The sequence below is a fragment of the Sinohyriopsis cumingii genome, chromosome 2, assembly GCF_028554795.1.
Source record: "Sinohyriopsis cumingii isolate HCF-2022 chromosome 2, ASM2855479v2, whole genome shotgun sequence".
Taxonomy (NCBI): domain Eukaryota; kingdom Metazoa; phylum Mollusca; class Bivalvia; order Unionida; family Unionidae; genus Sinohyriopsis; species Sinohyriopsis cumingii.
The window spans coordinates 113,022,651-113,042,238 of NC_142962.1; the positions used below are offsets into that span (position 1 = coordinate 113,022,651).

General features: G+C 35.4%; 1 protein-coding gene across 1 annotated transcript; it reads right to left on the reverse strand.

Moving 5' to 3' along the window:
- Positions 1–3,645: 3,645 nt before the first annotated feature.
- On the reverse strand, positions 3,646–15,674 carry LOC149805627 (centromere protein S-like). The gene is made up of 4 exons (XM_089950264.1): positions 15,541–15,674; positions 12,973–13,130; positions 11,704–11,770; positions 3,646–6,268 (listed from the first exon to the last, which is right to left on the reverse strand). The coding sequence occupies exons 1-4, from the start codon at positions 15,583–15,585 to the stop codon at positions 6,140–6,142; spliced, it is 399 nt and encodes a 132-aa protein (XP_089806390.1). The 5' UTR covers positions 15,586–15,674; the 3' UTR covers positions 3,646–6,139.
- Between the last annotated feature and the right edge of the window lie 3,914 nt (positions 15,675–19,588).

The window sequence follows — 19,588 nt, forward strand, 5'->3', positions numbered from 1 at the left end:
TTGTTTGTAATGACATCGTAATGTTACAATAAGTGATGGTCCCTCCAATATAAATTACTGAGGAAACTACCCCAATATATTATATCCCAAGTCATTACCCCAATATATAATATCCAAAGTCATTACCCCATTATATAATATCCCATGTCATTACCCAAATATATAATATCCCGTTCATTACCCAATGGTTGGAGACAAAACATCCATTAAGCTGAGCTCAAATGTAATGCCAATCCTGAGCTTAGCGAATTTGCCAACGGACCACAAGTAGCTATCATAACAGTTAAGAATTGGTCAGGAGTCAGAAATCCCTTTATGAGTTAACTGATTGGTTTACCAAGCTAACCAAGTACCCACCAACATCCGGAGTCAGAATTCCCCTTATGAGTTAACTGATCTGTTTACAATGTTAACCAAGTACCCACCAACATCCGGAGTCAGAATTCCCTTTATGAGTTAATTGATCTGTTTACCATGTTAACTGAGTACCCACCAACATCCTGCAATTAATGTGGTATAATAAAATGCTCGTGGTGCAAATCGACAGCTTTTAAAATCCTCTCATTAGTAGACTAAGAGCCGATGCACACATGAAACTAACGAATAATCCAGAATTATACCAATGTTGTAATAAACATTAAATACATTGTGACAGCTGAAAGCATGAGGAAGTATCTGCAATGTTGTAATAAACATTCAATACATTGTGACAGATGAAAGCATGAGGAAGTATCTGCAATGTTGTAATAAACGAATACATTGTGACAGCTGAAAGCAAGAGGAAGTATCTGCAATGTTGTAATAAACATTCAATACATTGTGACAGCTGAAAGCATGAGGAAGTATCTGCAATGTTGTAATAAACATTCAATACATTGTGACAGTTGAAAGCATGAGGAAGTATCTGCAATGTTGTAATAAACATTAAATACATTGTGACAGCTGAAAGCAAGAGGAAGTATCTGCAATGTTGTAATAAATGAATACACTGTACATTGTGACAGTTGAAAGCAAGAGGAAGTATCTGCAATGTTGTAATAAACGAATACATTGTGACAGATGAAAGCATGAGGAAGTATCTGCAATGCTGTAATAAACATTCAATACAATGTGACAGATGAAAGCATGAGGAAGTATCTGCAATGTTGTAATAAACGAATACATTGTGACAGCTGAAAGCATGAGGTAGTATCTGCAATGTTGTAATAAACATTCAATACATTGTGACAGCTGAAAGCATGAGGAAGTGTCTGCAATGTTGTAATAAACATTTAATACATTGTAACAGCTGAAAGCATGAGGAAGTATCTGCAATGTTGTAATAAACATTCAATACATTGTGACAGATGAAAGCATGAGGAAGTATCTGCAATGTTGTAATAAACATTCAATACATTGTGACAGTTGAAAGCATGAGGAAGTATCTGCAATGTTGTAATAAACATTCAATACATTGTGACAGTTGAAAGCAAGAGGAAGTATCTGCAATGTTGTAATAAACGAATACATTGTGACAGCTGAAAGCAAGAGGAAGTATCTGCAATGTTGTAATAAACATTAAATACATTGTGACAGTTGAAAGCAAGAGGAAGTATCTGCAATGTTGTAATAAACGAATACATTGTGACAGATGAAAGCATGAGGAAGTATCTGCAATGTTGTAATAAACATTCAATACATTGTGACAGATGAAAGCATGAGGAAGTATCTGCAATGTTGTAATAAACGAATACATTGTGACAGCTGAAAGCATGAGGTAGTATCTGCAATGTTGTAATAAACATTTAATACATTGTAACAGCTGAAAGCATGAGGAAGTATCTGCAATGTTGTAATAAACATTCAATACATTGTGACAGTTGAAAGCATGAGGAAGTATCTGCAATGTTGTAATAAACATTCAATACATTGTGACAGATGAAAGCATGAGGAAGTATCTGCAATGTTGTAATAAACGAATACACTGTGACAGCTGAAAGCATGAGGAAGTATCTGCAATGTTGTAATAAACATTAAATACATTGTGACAGTTGAAAGCAAGAGGAAGTATCTGCAATGTTGTAATAAACGAATACATTGCGACAGCTGAAAGCAAGAGGAAGTATCTGCAATGTTGTAATAAACATTCAATACATTGTGACAGCTGAAAGCATGAGGAAGTATCTGCAATGTTGTAATAAACATTCAATACATTGTGACAGCTGAAAGCATGAGGAAGTATCTGCAATGTTGTAATAAATGAATACATTGTATCAGTTGAAAGCATGAGGAAGTATCTGCAATGTTGTAATAAACATTCAATACATTGTAACAGCTGAAAGCATGAGGAAGTATCTGCAATGTTGTAATAAATATTCAATACATTGTGACAGTTGAAAGCATGAGGAAGTATCTGCAATGTTGTAATAAACATTCAATACATTGTGACAGCTGAAAGCATGAGGAAGTATCTGCAATGTTGTAATAAACATTCAATACATTGTGACAGCTGAAAGCATGAGGTAGTATCTGCAATGTTGTAATAAACATTCAATACATTGTGACAGTTGAAAGCATGAGGAAGTATCTGCAATGTTGTAATAAACATTCAATACATTGTGACAGCTGAAAGCATGAGGAAGTATCTGCAATGTTCACAGCCAGAGCTAAAATGGCAGAAATTAGATGAGAGATAGCGCGATTACAAAAGTATGAGCAAGTATGACAAAGTATGACCAAGCAGAGGCTGTGATGATGTGTACTGTCCACACATACAATTCAGAGAAATATGAAAGAGTGCGAGGTATTGTATTCATTGATGGGTCTAGCAAATTTTCATAAATCATCCCTGGAATTAAGGCATTCTCTGACAGTTGTTGTTGTTGTAGGGTTTAATGCCATTTTTCAGCATGCGATAGGCTATACATGGCGGCCAGTATTATTGGTGGAGGAAGAATCCGGGAAAACCCCGGAAAGAACCATTGACCCAGGAAAGCTACTGGCAAGCTTTCTCACATAGGCTGAATCCGAGACTCGAACCCACGCAGACAGAGGTGAGATGGGAGTGATCCGTAACAGAGAGTGCTTTAGACCACTCGGCCACTCTGGGCCCCCATTCTCTGACAGAGATATAATTAGATCAAAACAGAACCGAAAAAAAAATGTAAATATCTTCAAGTTTCCAGTATAAAATCTTATCTATCAAGAAACCTAATATTATAAACAATGGCATTGTTTAGGACTGGATCATTAAACAAGTAAAATTTTTAGATCTATTACTACATTTATTTCTAAGCAAATTCTGCAGACTTACAGAGACATTTACATTGTTTTCAAAAAGACTGAGGATATAAACATTAATAATGTATGGTGGCAATATACAGTTTCAAATTTACATGGTGTTAGATTTTTAAAGAAAAAGTATGTAGTATATGTAGAGTGCCCCCTATGCCGATATCTACTCCTCTATACTCATTGACAGCAGAAAGTTTGTAACAACAAAAAATTCTTCAACCCCAAAAACTTAAATGATTATAATCCAAAGTCCGAGCCTAAAATAAAAAATGTAGCACAATTTCAAAATCAATGTCTGAACACTGGAGTGACATGAAGCCGATGTCTGCATACCTGACTTTATTTTAAATAAAAAATGAAAAGAACAAAAAGGATTTTGTCAAATTTTAATTATACTGGCAATTCTGCAGCTGTATAATGACTTAAAAACATAAATAAAACCAAATTAGGAAATATACTGGAGTTAATTTTCCAAGGCAAGATGACAAGCGGGATGGGTAATGCTAAGCAGTACTAACAAAAACAAAACTACATGTAATCGAATTAATGTCCAATAATAGTTCACAAATTTTTCACAGCTCTGGTGTGAATACATTTTTAATTTCCCAAGTAATAACACTGTGACAAGTTGCTCACGGCGATTAGGATGTATTGGGCAGTTATCAATTTGGTGATAATCCATACACTCACTCTGATAAACATTGTGATAATCCATACACATCCATAGACTCACTCTGGTATACATTGTGATAATCCATACACTCACTCTGATAAACATTGTGATAATCCATACAATCACTCTGGTAAACATTGTGATAATCCATATACTCACTCTGATAAACATTGTGATAATCCATACAATCACTCTGGTAAACAATGTGATAATCCATATACTGACTCTGATAAACATTGTGATAATCCACACACTCACTCTGATACACATTGTGACAATCCATACACTCTCTGATAAACATTGTGATAATCCATACACTCACTCTGGTATACACTGTGATAATCTATACACTCTCTGATAAACATTGTGATAATCCATACAATCACTCTGGTAAACATTGTGATAATCCATACAATCACTCTGATAAACAGTGTGCTAATCCATACACTCACTCTGGTAAACATTGTGATAATCCATACACTCACTCTGATAAACATTGTGATAATCCATACACTCACTCTGGTAAACACTGTGATAATCCATACACTCACTCTGGTATACATTGTGATAATCCATACACTCACTCTGATAAACATTGTGATAATCCAAACAATCACTCTCTCGTAACATTTGTTAAGATGTATTTATGGTTAACTTCACTGGTTAAGTACGATGCCCATTTCAAGGAAGACACATACTGTGCTAAAATTAGACAATATGCATACATGGACTGTTCTTGGACATACAGATGAAATAAATTAGACATAAGCAACATGGAGTTTTAGTTTTGTTTTCTATTGTGCTCAATGGATGTCAACATTTTCCATTTAATGCATAATATAGGGTGACAAAAGGCTATTTTATCACTGTCCTAAGAATTGACACACTGACCATCACCCTAATAATGGCAGAAAAGACTATTATTCTTGAAGCAAATTTACAATTTTAAAACTATTTCAAAATATTTTTGATTGTCAGCCGAAGAATTATTATTCCCTAAAGTGACATCTGTACAGAACAAGCAAATACCTTTATACAACAAAAGTTTTGTTGCAGAACACGATATTGTTTTTGCTATTTACAGAACATGATATTGTTGTATTTGCAGAACTCAATATTGTTGTTGTATTACAGAACATGATGTTGTATGTGCAGAACACGATATTGTTTTTGCTATTTAAGGCCCCTCAACCATAGATAAAATGTCAGGTTAATGCACGTATTATGTTCATCAGCACACATATTAGTTTAGCTGCACTCACGTGTTTCCACATTTTATATTATTCATTGTATATTACACATTTTATATTATTCATTGTATATTACACATTTTATATTATTCATTATACATGACTAATACCTAACCTTGATGGACATGTCCATTGCATTAGAAATGACCATTTAGTCTTATGCACTAATTTCAACAACGGAAAATGTTCATATTAATCATTGCATATGCCCAGCTGTAATACATGGTAATTAACAGTGGTTAGGTAGTTTAAGCCAAAAAAGTAGGTTATTTAATTGGATTAAGTACCTTGCACATGGACACATACAGCCAATACTGGCTGATCCAATGGTAGGATTCAAACCTTCACCCTTGTGGTCAAAAGTCCAGCACAGTGACCTACGATTAAGAGGATTCCAACAGACTTTATCATTATTTTTGTGAAGTACATGGACAAAATTGATTTTTAAAACAATACAAATAAATGTTTTCAAGCCACATTCTGCATCTTCATAAATGGATTTACTTGAGCTGGATTCCATGGGAAAATCATGCCTAGAAAGTGTCCTTATGATTATAGGAACTGGTGTGATGAAATATACTGGCATAATCCATGATCCCCTTCAGGCACTGCTGTAGAAATAAAGCAAGGATTCTTCTGTACAGCAGTCTATCTATACAGTAGTCTATTTATACAGTAGCCCATCTGTATGGATATACAGCAGTCCATCTGTACATTAGCCCATCTGTATGTATATACAGCAATCCATCTGTACAGTAGTCTATACAGTAGCCCATATGTATGTATATACAACAGCCCATCTCTTCAGTAGCCCATCTGTATTTATATACAGCAGTTCATCTGTACAGTAGCCTATTTGTACAATAGCCCATCTGTATGTATATACAGCAGTTCATCTGTACAGTAGCCCTGACTGAAAGGTGAATCTGACCCACTCCAACCACTATGATCTGCTATTTTCCTCCTCAACTTCTGTGACAGTTAAAGATGTAGATTTGGGTTTTCTTCCTTTCTTCTTTGTTTCTCCCTTCTTCACCATTAGCTGATCATTTAATTCACTTATGTGCTTCAACTGCAAGACAAAACAAAGTTTTGAAATCCTTTCAATACTACTAATGGTGACCAGTGTCCCCAGGATTAAATTACATTTGTACACTCATGCAAAACCGATCCTGATGGGACCTATCATAATATACTGCAAAGCTTTTACTCCATTCCAAAGAAAATTCATCTGAAAAAAATAACAAACTTTCAACAATACTTGATGAATTTCACAATGTTCGTTGTCAAATCAACCTGTTCTACAACAATACTTGATGAATTTCACAATGTTAGTTGTCACATCAACCTGTTCTACAACAATACTTGATGAATTTCACAATGTTAGTTGTCAAGTCAACCTGTTCTCCAACAATACTTGATGAATTTCACAATGTTCGTTGTCAAATCAACCTGTTCTCCAACAATATTATTGCTGAAATTATTATATGTGCATGTCAGTGTTCACAAAGGAATTCAGTCACAATAATTTGTCAATTTTTGCAACAAATATACTACACATTCCTCTTTCCAGAAAGAAAAAAAAAGATAAATAAAACACCCAAATATATCAACTATATACAAATAATCACAAAAATTAATTTGTCTTTTCCCCCAACGGACACAACCCGATGATACTAATATGCCCCTCTTGCTTTTTTTACAGCCTTGGTGAATATTTAATCCGCTTTCCTTTTTGTCACCACTGATATTCTTGGCTGTGCTCAATCTTTTCTTTTTTTGTCAACAAGAGTTTTCTTTTCCCTTTCAAGCACCTCTTAGTATTGGCTGTAATTTCCCTTTCAAGCACCTCTTTGTATTGGCTGTAATTTCTCTTTCAAGCACCTCTTTGTATTGGCTGTAATTTCCCTTTCATGCACCTCTTTGTATTGGCTGTAATTTCCCTTTCAAGCACCTCTTTGTATTGGCTGTAATTTCCCTTTTCTGATACTAAATTTCTCTGTATACAGCTTCTTTTGGATGTGCTGGCTGCTGCTCCAAACTCTAACCACCACGATTAACATAATTCAGATATTTCTTGCAAAGATCACAAAATGACAGTTCTCTGGCATTCAGTTTTCTAATGAATTGAACAACTACATTTCCAGACCTGCCAACCCTAACGAGTCCATCACAGTAAGGCAGCTGATTTTTTTCTCCATAAGACTGACCAGTTTTCAGTAAGGTGTAACAAAATATCATTAACCACAACTGTAATGCTGGAAAACGTAATTAAAAGTTTGACACATCGACGATAAACATTATGTTCAACTGAAAAGTTTGTAAAGTACATGTAGACTTTATTTACCGCTAGTACAGTTGTACGAACTCAATTCCTAAACCCTATGCAGCTCAATGGCTTGCTGCTATCTCTCAGCTTGACATAATTCTTGGAAATTCTTTTCCATTTCACATGACAATGGCAATCATATCTCCCACCACGAGACAGACTCAAATTGGCATGTGATGTCCAATAAACATAACTGTGTCCTTTCCAGCTTTTATTCACATGAATCTAAATACTACATTTTATTCTTCTGTGTTGATTATTAACACTTTTCTAGAAGCTTATTTTCCCTTTTGCATTAAACATGCATCGCTTTCTGGATGCCATTTTTAAAAATTCTATAATCAACAATTTGATCATGCAGATGCTTCTCATGAACAAATAAGGTGCAGTTTTAAGCCTCTGAGGTGCTGCTGTAAAGTTAGTCTGGTTCCCTGACTAATTTTACTAATTCTAAGATGAAACCTAGATCCAAACAAAACACGGATGAACCAATTATCCGGATGTTTAGGCAACCATCATTTTTCCGGAGTTTCTGCTAGTATGCCGTCCATATTTTAAGGGTAATTTTCATAATACTTAAGGCATAATCATAAGAGTTGGCAGGTCTGCATTTCCATCGACTTTCTCCTTGAGCCATCCTCATTTCCACACATTTTTTCAAACCTTTATCCAAACATTTTGTGTCCTGTTTTCTCTCAAAAGCTTGAAATGCAAGATTCATTGGATGAATACAAACCTTTAACCTATCAGAATACTATTAAAAATAATCATGTACAGTAAAACCTGTCATGAGCGACCTCTGCTATGAGCGACCACCTGTCACTTCCGACCACAATCGTAATGCATGGATCGATTTTACTATATAAACGCTCTGTTATGAACGACCACCTGCTGAACGTGACCAGCGACCGCGATTTCTTGGCAAACTATGCATTTTGACACTGCTATGAACGACCGCATCGCCAAAAAAACAAAACAGATTGACACCACTGACTTTAACTTAATCCTTTGTAAACACTAGAGCTCGGGATAAATGTAGTATGCAAACAAAGTGCACATTAAATAACACTATAGTTGAACAACCATATATCGAGATAAACACCTCCAACCATCATTTAATCCTTTGTAACAAAGACTGCATAAATAGTAAAGATTGCTCTAATAAAGTATTTAAAAAGAATTTGTCTTGCTGCAGTACCAGTTTTGTGAAATTTACAACTCCACGTACGGTGACATTTGTAAACTGCAGTAAACCAGACTAAAGTACATGTCACTAACTGCCATTGTAGTGCCTAAGTCATGTGAATAGCCAGTAAGAGTAACATCAAAGGGAGTAATGATGGATATACACAGTCAATTTAGAGGTCTGTATTTTTTCTTTATCTTTATGAAAACTCACAAAACGCCGGTAGTCCTTATGTCCCAGTGAGAAATCGTTTGAAAGGGCTTCAGTGTACGTTTGAGTACATCGTTTGTCTTTCCAGTTAATCCATAATGCCTGGAGGGTGAATGAGCTCAATGTCTTTAATACTAGTAAGTGAGAATCATTTCCGGATTTTTTTAAATTATTTTTTATTTCTTTTGTTAGTGTTTCACCAAGCCACCATCTGTTTACCAGTGTGCAGATGGTCACAACCTTTGTTACTTGAGCTATAATGCTGTTGATTTAAACTTCGTCTCAGAGTTTCTTGATGAGTTAATTATGTCTTTTGGTTTCATTCCTTGGTACATAATATATATTTATTCCACATTTCCCCCAAACCTGATCAAAACCGATAGTCTTTATAACGTCAACACTAATAACAATGGCAGAACCTCCACTGAAAAAAAGAAAAATTTTAACACTGGAAGAAAGGATTAATGTCATTGAAAGAAATGAAAAAGGGGAGACTGCTTGCAAAATAGCAGTCAGCTTAAGCGTCGGTAAAACGCAAGTTCAAAATGTAATCAAAGACAAGGTCCATTAGAAACGAATAGCAGAAAGGTGCACAAGCACAGAGGAAATATGCCACGGCATGACGGACAGTTTACGGAGATCTGAACGAGCGAGTATGGGAGTGATTTTGTGTTGCAAGGAGTAAAAACATACCAGTAAGTCAAAAGTTGATTCAGGAAAAGGCAATAATTGAGATACATGTTCAGACCAAACAGCTGAGTAATACATGTCAACAAAGAAGTATAATGGATTTCTTAAAAAACAAGTGAATAAGTGTATAGAATGAGATATATACATCATATCTAACTGTTCATTTTTTGTACATATTAATGTTATGCTGAAATATAAATTTTATTCTCGTTGTTTGATAGATGTATATCTTTATTATATAAAGATATTTTGAGAGGAATGCATGCAATATTTAAGAAGATTTATGAATAAAGGATATGATACATGTACAGTGAGTATGGTTATTATTTATTTTTCAACAATGTTAACTATTTACCCCGAAACCAGTCCATTTTCACACACCTCTTATGAGAGACCACCTGTCTTGAGAGACTGCTTTTGGTTGGCAGAAGGGGCGGTCTCTCATAACAGGTTTTACTGTATTAATATACAGAAAAAATATTTTACAAGGATCGTTGCGGAATGGGACCAAAGATACTGTCTTTTAAAAACTCTACTGGAGACGATATAAAAAAACAGACTAAATTGAGAAGCCAATTTTTCTTGTCAGCAAAAAAGCGAATTGTGCTTTAAAATGGAGAAAGATCACGTCTGAAAATGTAATGATTTCACATCATTTTCCAAACCAAAAGCCTTTTCAAAGTCTACCAATATGAGGAGACCAGACTGATTTTTTCCCTTAAAGATTGGGTATCAGGTCAGTGGCGTCACTCGGGTTGGTGTCACCCAGTGTGGTAGCTCATGGTGTCACCTCCATGGTCCTCCTTCCGTAACAGACCATACAGAATCCTTAGTAATGTCATTTTGGTGTCACCCCCTCTGATGGTGTCACCCGGTGCAGTCCGCACCCGACGCATCCCCCTAGCGACGCCACTGCTGTGCCTGCTAGTCATGTATTTAACTATGATCAGTTATCCGCTTATGAAATCCGACTAGACCGAGCAGTGTGTGCTCTGTAAAATTTGAAATTTTTCATTTTGGTGTCACCCCTCTGAGATGGTGTCACCCGGTGCGGTCCGCACCCCCTGCACTCCCCTAGCGACGCCACTGTATCAGGTCACACAAAGTTCTTTTATTTTCACCAATAAACCTCCCTTTCATAAAACCCTTTTGGTTGCCTTTAATGACAAAAGGGAAGACTTTTTGACCCTAGAAGCCAAATCTTGTAACCTATTTTATATAGTGAGATTGGTGTCCATTTTTTAAAATAATTTTTTTGTCTTTATCTTCTTTTGGAATGCAAGTAATGATTCCCCAAAACTGAAATTCTAACAAATTTTGCATATTGTACCCATTGCTTATAGACCTAAAGAGAAAACTCCCTAGTTCTTTCAAAAAGAATTTGTAGAATTTAACTTTGATGGACCAAGGCTAGTTTTCAAAAACAATTATCTGAATTAAACTGTAAATTCATCGGGACCAGGGCTAGTTTTCAAAAGGAATCTGTAGAATTCAACCATAAATTCACCAGGACCACGGCTAGTTTTCAAAAGGAATCTGTAGAATTCAACCATAAATTCACCAAGACCGGGCTAGTTTTCAAAAGGAATCTGTAGAATTCAACCATAAATTCACCAGGACCACGGCTAGTTTTCAAAAGGAATCTGTAGAATTCAACCATAAATTCACCAGGACCAGGGCTAGTTTTCAAAAGGAATCTGTAGAATTCAACCATAAATTCCCCGGAAACAGGGCTAGTTTCATTCCTCAAACATTGACTTGCCTTCACACAAGCTTCTTTTAAGATATGAAAGTTTTTTATCATGACTAAAAATGTAACGGAGTTTGCAAATTATTGGTTTTTGCTTTAGTAGAATTTTTTTAATTAAAATCATCACATTGATTTAATATATAATTTTGACCTGACACCATTATCCCATAATCCATAATTCTTATATTACTCTGTACAATTTCTCTTTTCATGATGAAGAAAATATTTGGAAATTTTTGTTCACCAGACTCATACCATCATGCCTTTGATCTCAACATTACACCTTCCATCTCTTTTTTTCCTCATTTCTTCAAAACCTGTTTCTTATCACATTTTACTTACTAGTCTTGGACTCTTCCTCACAAGTAGCTTGACATCTTCTGAATTGATTGTGTTTCGTTTAGCATGTCTGCAAGAAAGGTAAATAGAGTATATAATGTACATTGTAAACACACACAGATCGTCATAAAATGTATCTGAATTTTTAACGTTAATGCAAATGAACTCTCACTTTAACAGACAGGTCAAGACGACTTTCAAATATTTTGCAGTACAACTTTGTTACCTATTCCTTGAGTTCCATAAGAATTCATAGAAACTATTGCAGCTACGTGACCATCTGAATTATGTGATCCATGCCCATGGGAACTGTCTTCTACAGGCACTGATGATACTGAACCAGTTCTTAAAATTTACAACAAAAATAAATAAAATACAAAAATACATATGGATATAGAACCAACACTTAAGAATTTCTGCTAAATTCTTGCAGGAAGCCATCAATCTCCCATGCACAATGCGCAACACAGGTGAAAGCCTTTTAACAATGATGAGGAAGGATAACAGTTGTCTGGCATTTCTCATTAAAAGTTGTTTCTTATTTGGGACTATTCAAAAGTGAAGCTATTTAAAACCAAGGGGAGTGGACGATATGACCTCAACTCATCTGAAGTCAATGTATGGGCAAGTTCTTTCAGCACTATAAGGATAGCACGAAGGCATGTCTTACTCTAGTTTCCTCTGTGGAATGATTACTAAACATGCATATTTTCAAGACGTTACAACACGTTAAAAAAAATTATATTGTTTTACCCAAATTTCACAATGTACAAAACCATATATTCTTTCCACACCTATACAAAAGTGCTCAGTCATAGGAGACACCCAAAAGTTAATCACGTTCAACTTCAATAACAGAACAGAAATAACCACAATACATATTTCACTGATTCACAAAGAAAATTACATAAGTATTTATTTACATTTTTTTTCTAAAGTGCATCAACTTTTGAGCATGTTAACATTTGGGTACGTGTAGCCTGGATATGTATATGTGTCGTACCATACACTTCAGCAAACTTTTAAACCAGCGTAATATAACGAGAAAGGTGCTGGTTTTATTACACAGTTTCCTGTAAATATCCCACTTCTTTTAAAAACCACACACATAAGCATCTGTTAAAAATAAGCACTCATATAAGCATTGTGTAAAAACTGCACTCATCAACATCTGTGTAAAAACTGCACTCATCAACATCTGTGTAATAACTGCATTCATAAGTGTTTGTGCTACAGCAAGGAATAGATGTATATTGTTGACTTATAACTGACTTTGCAAAGAGTTCCAGGTCAAAAGCAAACTGTTCACACTTTTTCCATGCTGCCTCAGTTATGACCGCTACAACCTGTCTGTTAAACTTTATGTTCTGGTCTGCCGCAACTTCCTGACAGATTCTCCCTGTAGTATAGTGCACAGCTGCCTTTAGCCGCTGAAATGACAAAAAAATTCTTCTTACAAGATTTACAATTTTATACTTAACAAATAATGGTTTTAAGCTTTATGTAATCTTTTGATAACTGTAATCTTGACATAACACGAGATATTCTTGACATATTCTTCAAACATAAAATCTAGCAAACTGTGATGAGACCAAGCAAATTCTCAACAGCCAATCAGCAAGGAAAGCAATAGTCCACAACAACCCTTCCCACCGCATTTTTTTTACAACGACGTTGGTGTGTATCTTTCTTGACCAAGAAAGGGACTCATGAAATCTGTATACATACATAGCATATGCTTTAAAAAAATAAATACTAATGTTTTGGGGATAATACTTCTTTTACAGGACTTTGGGGAAGGTGCTTTGACGCAATAAAGCATTTTCTATGCCTCTCTATGTCTGAACTTTTAGAGCTTTTATTGTCCTACAATGTAAGACATAGCACATGTTTCTGTTTTAGTGCTGTCTTACTATCCAAATAACGCCCTTGTACAGCCTGTTCTGATGTTGGTTGACACTGGAATGAGTAGTCAAAGTTTCCGGAATATCTCACACACTTGGCCGCTTATATTGACAATCTTCCACTAATTTATGTGTAATTATTATACTTACTGTGCTGTCTTTATCCTGGCGGAATGAAAATATTGCACTAGCAATTGGACGCATTTTCATGTTCTGTTGACATACAGTTGAATTTGTTGTAATGTGACAGTAGTCAAGGTATGCCGAAGTATGTTTAAGTAGGTTCATGATGGGGATATGTTTCTTGAACAAAATGAAACATTGCTTCTAGTTCCAATAGGCATAATATATTTGTATTCATTTTTTTAAAGAATAATATTTCAACTTAACCCGATTTCGCCATCCCCCATTTTCATCGCTTTCCATGTAGGCAAACGACACACTTGAAAACAGGTCCAATTCTTTTGTGAGAATTTGAATTTATTATAGAAAAGACATCAGGGTCAGTAAAGACTGGCAAAAGCACTCTAACTTTACTTTGTAGAAAAGCTTCGTTATTAGTTGCCAGTTGTGTGTATTCCTGAAAATTTTACTTTTATTACACTGTTAGTCAACATCAAAAGGCACTACACAACCTGAACAAAAATATCTGGTGATGTGTCTTACATTGTAGGACTAAGTTTACATAAAAGCACTAAGTATGGTTAACCATGCCACTGCAAAAGATTTCTCAATGCATATTTAGTCATTACCCTTATCCTCTTCAACTTTCACAAACCTCTGAAACAACTGTTGTTTCCTATGTTCAAGTCTACTATAGTATTCACACACACACTCCTGTTTGTACCTAACCCCAAACTCCCAATTTAAAAAACAATTGCCATCAAGAATATAAAAAAGCACAAAACTTATTTCATTGATCAGTTTATAAATTTTTAACCTGTCAACAGGGGGTCTCAAACCTTGTCAATTTATTGGCAGTTCAAATCAAATGGGAGTTTCTGTAGTAATATGAATGCCATACTGCATGGGTGATTCTGTTTTCAAGCAACAAATGTGATGTAGTTCACCATCTTTGGTAATCTCAACAATTCTGACATTCTTTGACATTTCATCTCTTTGAACGCATGTATACAATAGTTCGTCGTTTTCATTTGTCAAATTTTTTAAACATTATTGGACACACAAGACAGTTTATACTGAAATGAACTGCTCTAGAAACAGAAGAGGCCAGTAAACAGTTTTTCTACTTGTTTACATCAAGAGCTTCCTTTTGGTCTTAAACACGTATAAGATGACATTGTTGGGGGGGAGGCGAGTGGTCTAAAGCGCTGTCCGTTATGGATCACTGCCATCTCACCTCTGTCTGCGTGGGTTCAAGTCTCGAATTCGGCTAATGTGGGTATGTGAGAAAGCTGGCCAGTAGCTTCTCGTGGGTCGGTGGTTCTTTCCGTAATTTTCCCGGGTTCTTCCTCCATCATTAATACTGGCCGCCATGTATAGCCTATCGTGTGCTAAAAAATGGCGTTAAACCCTACAACAACATTGTTGGGGACCCAGTGGAGTCAATCAGGTTAGACGTTATAAACTGATGAATGAAATGGCTAAGTTTTGTGCATTTTTTTTATATTCGTTATGCTTTTCGTTTTCAAAATCGGTAGGGGGTACATAAAAACGGGTGAGCGAATACTATACATTAATTTCTTGTTATTTTCTATCACATGGTTCATTTTACAATGAAATGCTTTCCCTCTCGCTGTAAGAATATGAGAGGCAGGAAACCCTATCCCCCCACCCCACACACACACACACGGTCTATACAGGAGGAGCGGAGCCTTTACGAAATTCCTGCCTTCCACTCCATTACTATCTTCCTTACAGTAATGGCCCAAATCCTTGTGCTTTGATACTAGTAAATACAGTAAAAGGGAATAACCTGCTGCTTATTGAGTTCATCAAACGACTTAGATGTGTCAGCCATTGTCACTTTAAATCAAACATCCAAACCATATTCTTTGAAGGCCCAAAGAAAGACATGTAAAAACTTCACGCAACCGGATCATCCTCGGCTCTTTTCGTAACAACCTACAAAAAGACCTGGGCTGTAATGGGGGCACTCTATATATATATATATATTTTGAACTTGTGAAAGAGCAGTGGGTGAAAGGTGAAGTTGTTTAACATTTGCAGCATGCACAGTGGCGAGAGTATTGGTATTTCTCTATACTAATTTTCATGTACTGTGCCTGAAATGTCTTTGGATATTGTACTTGTGGAAACTGTACATGAGATAATCATACCGATAAAATGACTGCTCCCTTGTGCTAAAAAGTCGGCCTGAATTTGTCTCAAGTACACTATCTTTAGTAGCTATTAAAATAAAGAAAATGAATTTTTTCAGTCTAGACAATACCAGCTTCTGAAAATGCAATGACTGAATTACCAAATACATAAAATGTATATACAGTTATCTGCTTTTATTTTCTTTTCTTTGTTTTCTTTTTTTTTTGGGGGGGGGAGTGATGGTGGATGGAAATTTAATATGTAATTTACTTTAAGTATTTTCTTTAATATACGATATGGTTCATTTAAGTTGGTTAATTTATAAACCCAAGAGTCTTGATTTTAAGGCTAGTGCCCTCTACCTGAAGCGTTAAATGTGTGTGTGTGTGTGTGTGTGTGTGTGTGTGTGTGTCAAATTATGTAATTATCCAGTCATACCTTGATAAATAACGATTGATGGTGTTTTAGTCAAATTTTAAACCAGTTAAAGTTAAAAAACATTTCTCGGTATCACAAAACTTATCTTGACACACTCTATACCATTATCAATGCCAGAAGCATCATTGTATGTTGATAAGGATATCATTAAATATCCTTTCTTTGTATTGTTATTTTTCTAAAAAAATAAAGATGTTTATACAGAAATCAGTGCAGGGGTGTGTCTTAACTAGCGGTAAAACGATACACTTGTGCCGCGTATTTATACGATTCACGAAACGAAGCCCACGATACGATACATATCGATACACATATGAACTCCATCTTTGGAAGGTAGGTGGTACCCGTTCATGTATGTTAACTTTCTTGGTTGTATTTCCAGTATGCAGACTACATATAGTTATCATATATTTATATGAAATTCTCATTGATGAAAAGATATCAACAATACTTTCAAACAGACTACCTGTTGGATGCAGTGAGTTTTATTCAATGTTTTAGGACATTTAATGGTGGCTCCATTTAATTCCCTTTGTTTTGTACAACACGAATGATTTTAAAACATGTTGTTACCAATTTCGTGTCTCATTTACACATGGAAGACATTACGATGTTATCTTCAAAACAGAAGAAATAATGCAGTTTCCTCGTGCACAGAAAGTCTCATCTAGAAAAAATATGGGCATGGGCATAAGACTGAATACCAACAAAATCTATCACATTTTATTTCCTGCAGATGCAAAAGACTGCTGCAGCCACACTTACTTGTATTTGTTAGTGAAGAAGAACGTGACGATACTTAGTCATATTGATAAACTTGAACAGTTTTAAATCTGCCCCTTCGCTCATTCTATGCTAATTTCATTTCTTCCATCAGCACCTTCATTCACTGGATAAATATCTCTGCATAGAAAAGAGAAATTCTAAATTTGTTTCCCATGTACAATTTAACGAGAGATTATGACACGATTTTATCTTAACGGAGACCTCTCTCTTAATCAAAGAAAAAAGGAGGGGAGTAAGAAATGGTCATAAGTCAATATTTATGTAAACTTCAATATCTGTCTCTCTTTCTTCCTGCTCCACTTTCTTATAGCTCTGTTGAACTTAACATCTTTGACAGATGTCACCTCTAGTCGTTTAAGCATTAACCTGTTAATACTGAGCATACTGCTCCATTTCTTTGTATCAATTTTGTTCTGTGCTTCTTTCTGAAGGGGCATATACATAACTAGCTTTGTCAGCTTGAATATGTTGGGCCATTTAATGGCTGTTATGTATAATTTAACATAGATCACAGACATGATCTGCTCCAAAAATAGGATTTTTCACCAACATAAATTTCCTTTCTTAAAACAGTTGTCTACTGACTACTATGCCAAATTTCTCATTTGCTCCATAATGCTGTATAAGGGTATTTCTTCCATCAATGCTTGTGCAGACAGATGTTTTAAAATAAATATCTTTACTGCTTAACTGCATTTTTGACCCTTATTTTATTCAGTTTATCTTAACACCGATATCGATACATGTGTATGGTTTTGTAGCATATGATACGCGGGCCGAATTTGATTAATAAAAAAAATGAAAATTGCATTATACTTTTAAATTGTCTGTATTTTAAATGGGTTGAGTATTCTGCCCTTTGTATATTTAATTTCGAAATACAACTCATACCGTCTATTTTTGGTCCATCCATCATGGACATCTGACTCGTATTTAACATCACTTCGGGTTCAAAATCACTCACTAGTGTCTCCGTTCACACTTTCCCAGTTCCAATAACCTGATACACTTCATAACTTTAAAAATTATTGTCAGCATCACTATCATCAGCAAGTATTTGCCAAACGAAATCGTAATGAACCACGCCGGGAATCAGACTATTTTGGGTTTTCTAGGTAGCCCGTATTGTAAACACACATGTTAGTACAACTTTCTTCATGAATGGTTCAAACAACGCTGTAAGTTTTATTCCTGTGCATGTTGTTTAATCAAATTTAGTTTCATAACCATTTATGTCGTGCTTGAAGAACCCAGATGTTGAACAGTTGCTACTCGAAAAACAAATGTCTCGACAAGAACGGTTAAATAAAAATTGTATACTTCGCCGAGCGCATTTTCATATGTGGGACATTCAACGAATGAGTAAGTTCTCCATTTCACTGTTCTCCAAGCGCGCGAATTCGTACAAATTTTGCACGATTCGCGCAACGGCACACACTGAGAGCATCTCCTCTTAATGACTTTCTAAATTTAGAAAATTTCTTGATGGCTAATTTTAGAGAACTTCTTGGTGTCTAATATTAGAGATCTTGAAGGTGACTAATGTTAAGAAATTTCTTAATTACATATATGTAATTCTTCAAGAATTACATTTTGCATTGGTGCATTTTATAATGTATTTGTTTTTGTTTTAGTTCAGTGAGGTATGAACCGAAATAAACAATCTGCAAAGTTTCAGATCCGGGTCAGTGCTCCCTTGTTCTAATTAATCATATGTATATGTACTGTGAGGAGACAAAGCTACACACTAGCTGAATTTCATCAGATTCGATTTTTATTTATTGTTTATAAATAACTAGATGCGTAAAATATGGGGAAAAAAATCACTGATAACTATTTCGCTCCACGAGTCAACAGAACTGTTCACTAATTACGGGACAATACTCTTGTCAGAATATTTAATCAACTTTTGATGACCTCCCTTGCCCGTAATTTTCGGTCCCGAAAGTCCATAGGATTAAGAGATATCTTATGTACTAATAATTAGATCATATAAAGTTTTAATTCATAATGTCGACATCTCCACATAGGTAGATATTTTTTAAAAATGCTTATTTATCTTTGCTATTGCAGAGCTTGCCGAGGAAATGGGTTGTAAATTTCGGGGGAACTGTTCAAATTCATTACATAGCAAAACATACTCTTCTAGATATATTTAGAGGATAGTACACATATTTTTTTTTAAAAGCCAATAAAACAAATTCACCAATTACATTTAATAGAATAAGCATGCATGGTATGGCTTATCAAAATTATACAAAATCTATAACCTTCATCTCTACAACGTTGTATTTAAAGACAGCATAGGGGGTCCCGAGTGGCCGAGTGTTCTAAAGCGCTCTCCGTTACGGTACACTGCCATCTCACCTCTGTCTGCGTGGGTTCGAGTCTCGGATTCGGCTAATGTGGGTATGTGAGAAAGCTTGCCAGTAGCTTCTCGTGGGTCGGTGGTTCTTTCCGGGGTTTTCTCGGGTTCT

Excerpts from the sequence above, each read along its gene's own strand:
- LOC149805627 (XM_089950264.1), bottom strand. The coding sequence starts at position 15,585 with ATGGCTGACACATCTAAGTCGTTTGATGAACTCAATAAGCAGCAG. Across the intron at positions 13,131-15,540 it reads ATGAACTCAATAAGCAGCAG|CGGCTAAAGGCAGCTGTGCA; the intron begins GTTATTCCCTTT and ends TTGTCATTTCAG. Across the intron at positions 11,771-12,972 it reads GACCTGGAACTCTTTGCAAA|ACATGCTAAACGAAACACAA; the intron begins GTCAGTTATAAG and ends CCTTTCTTGCAG.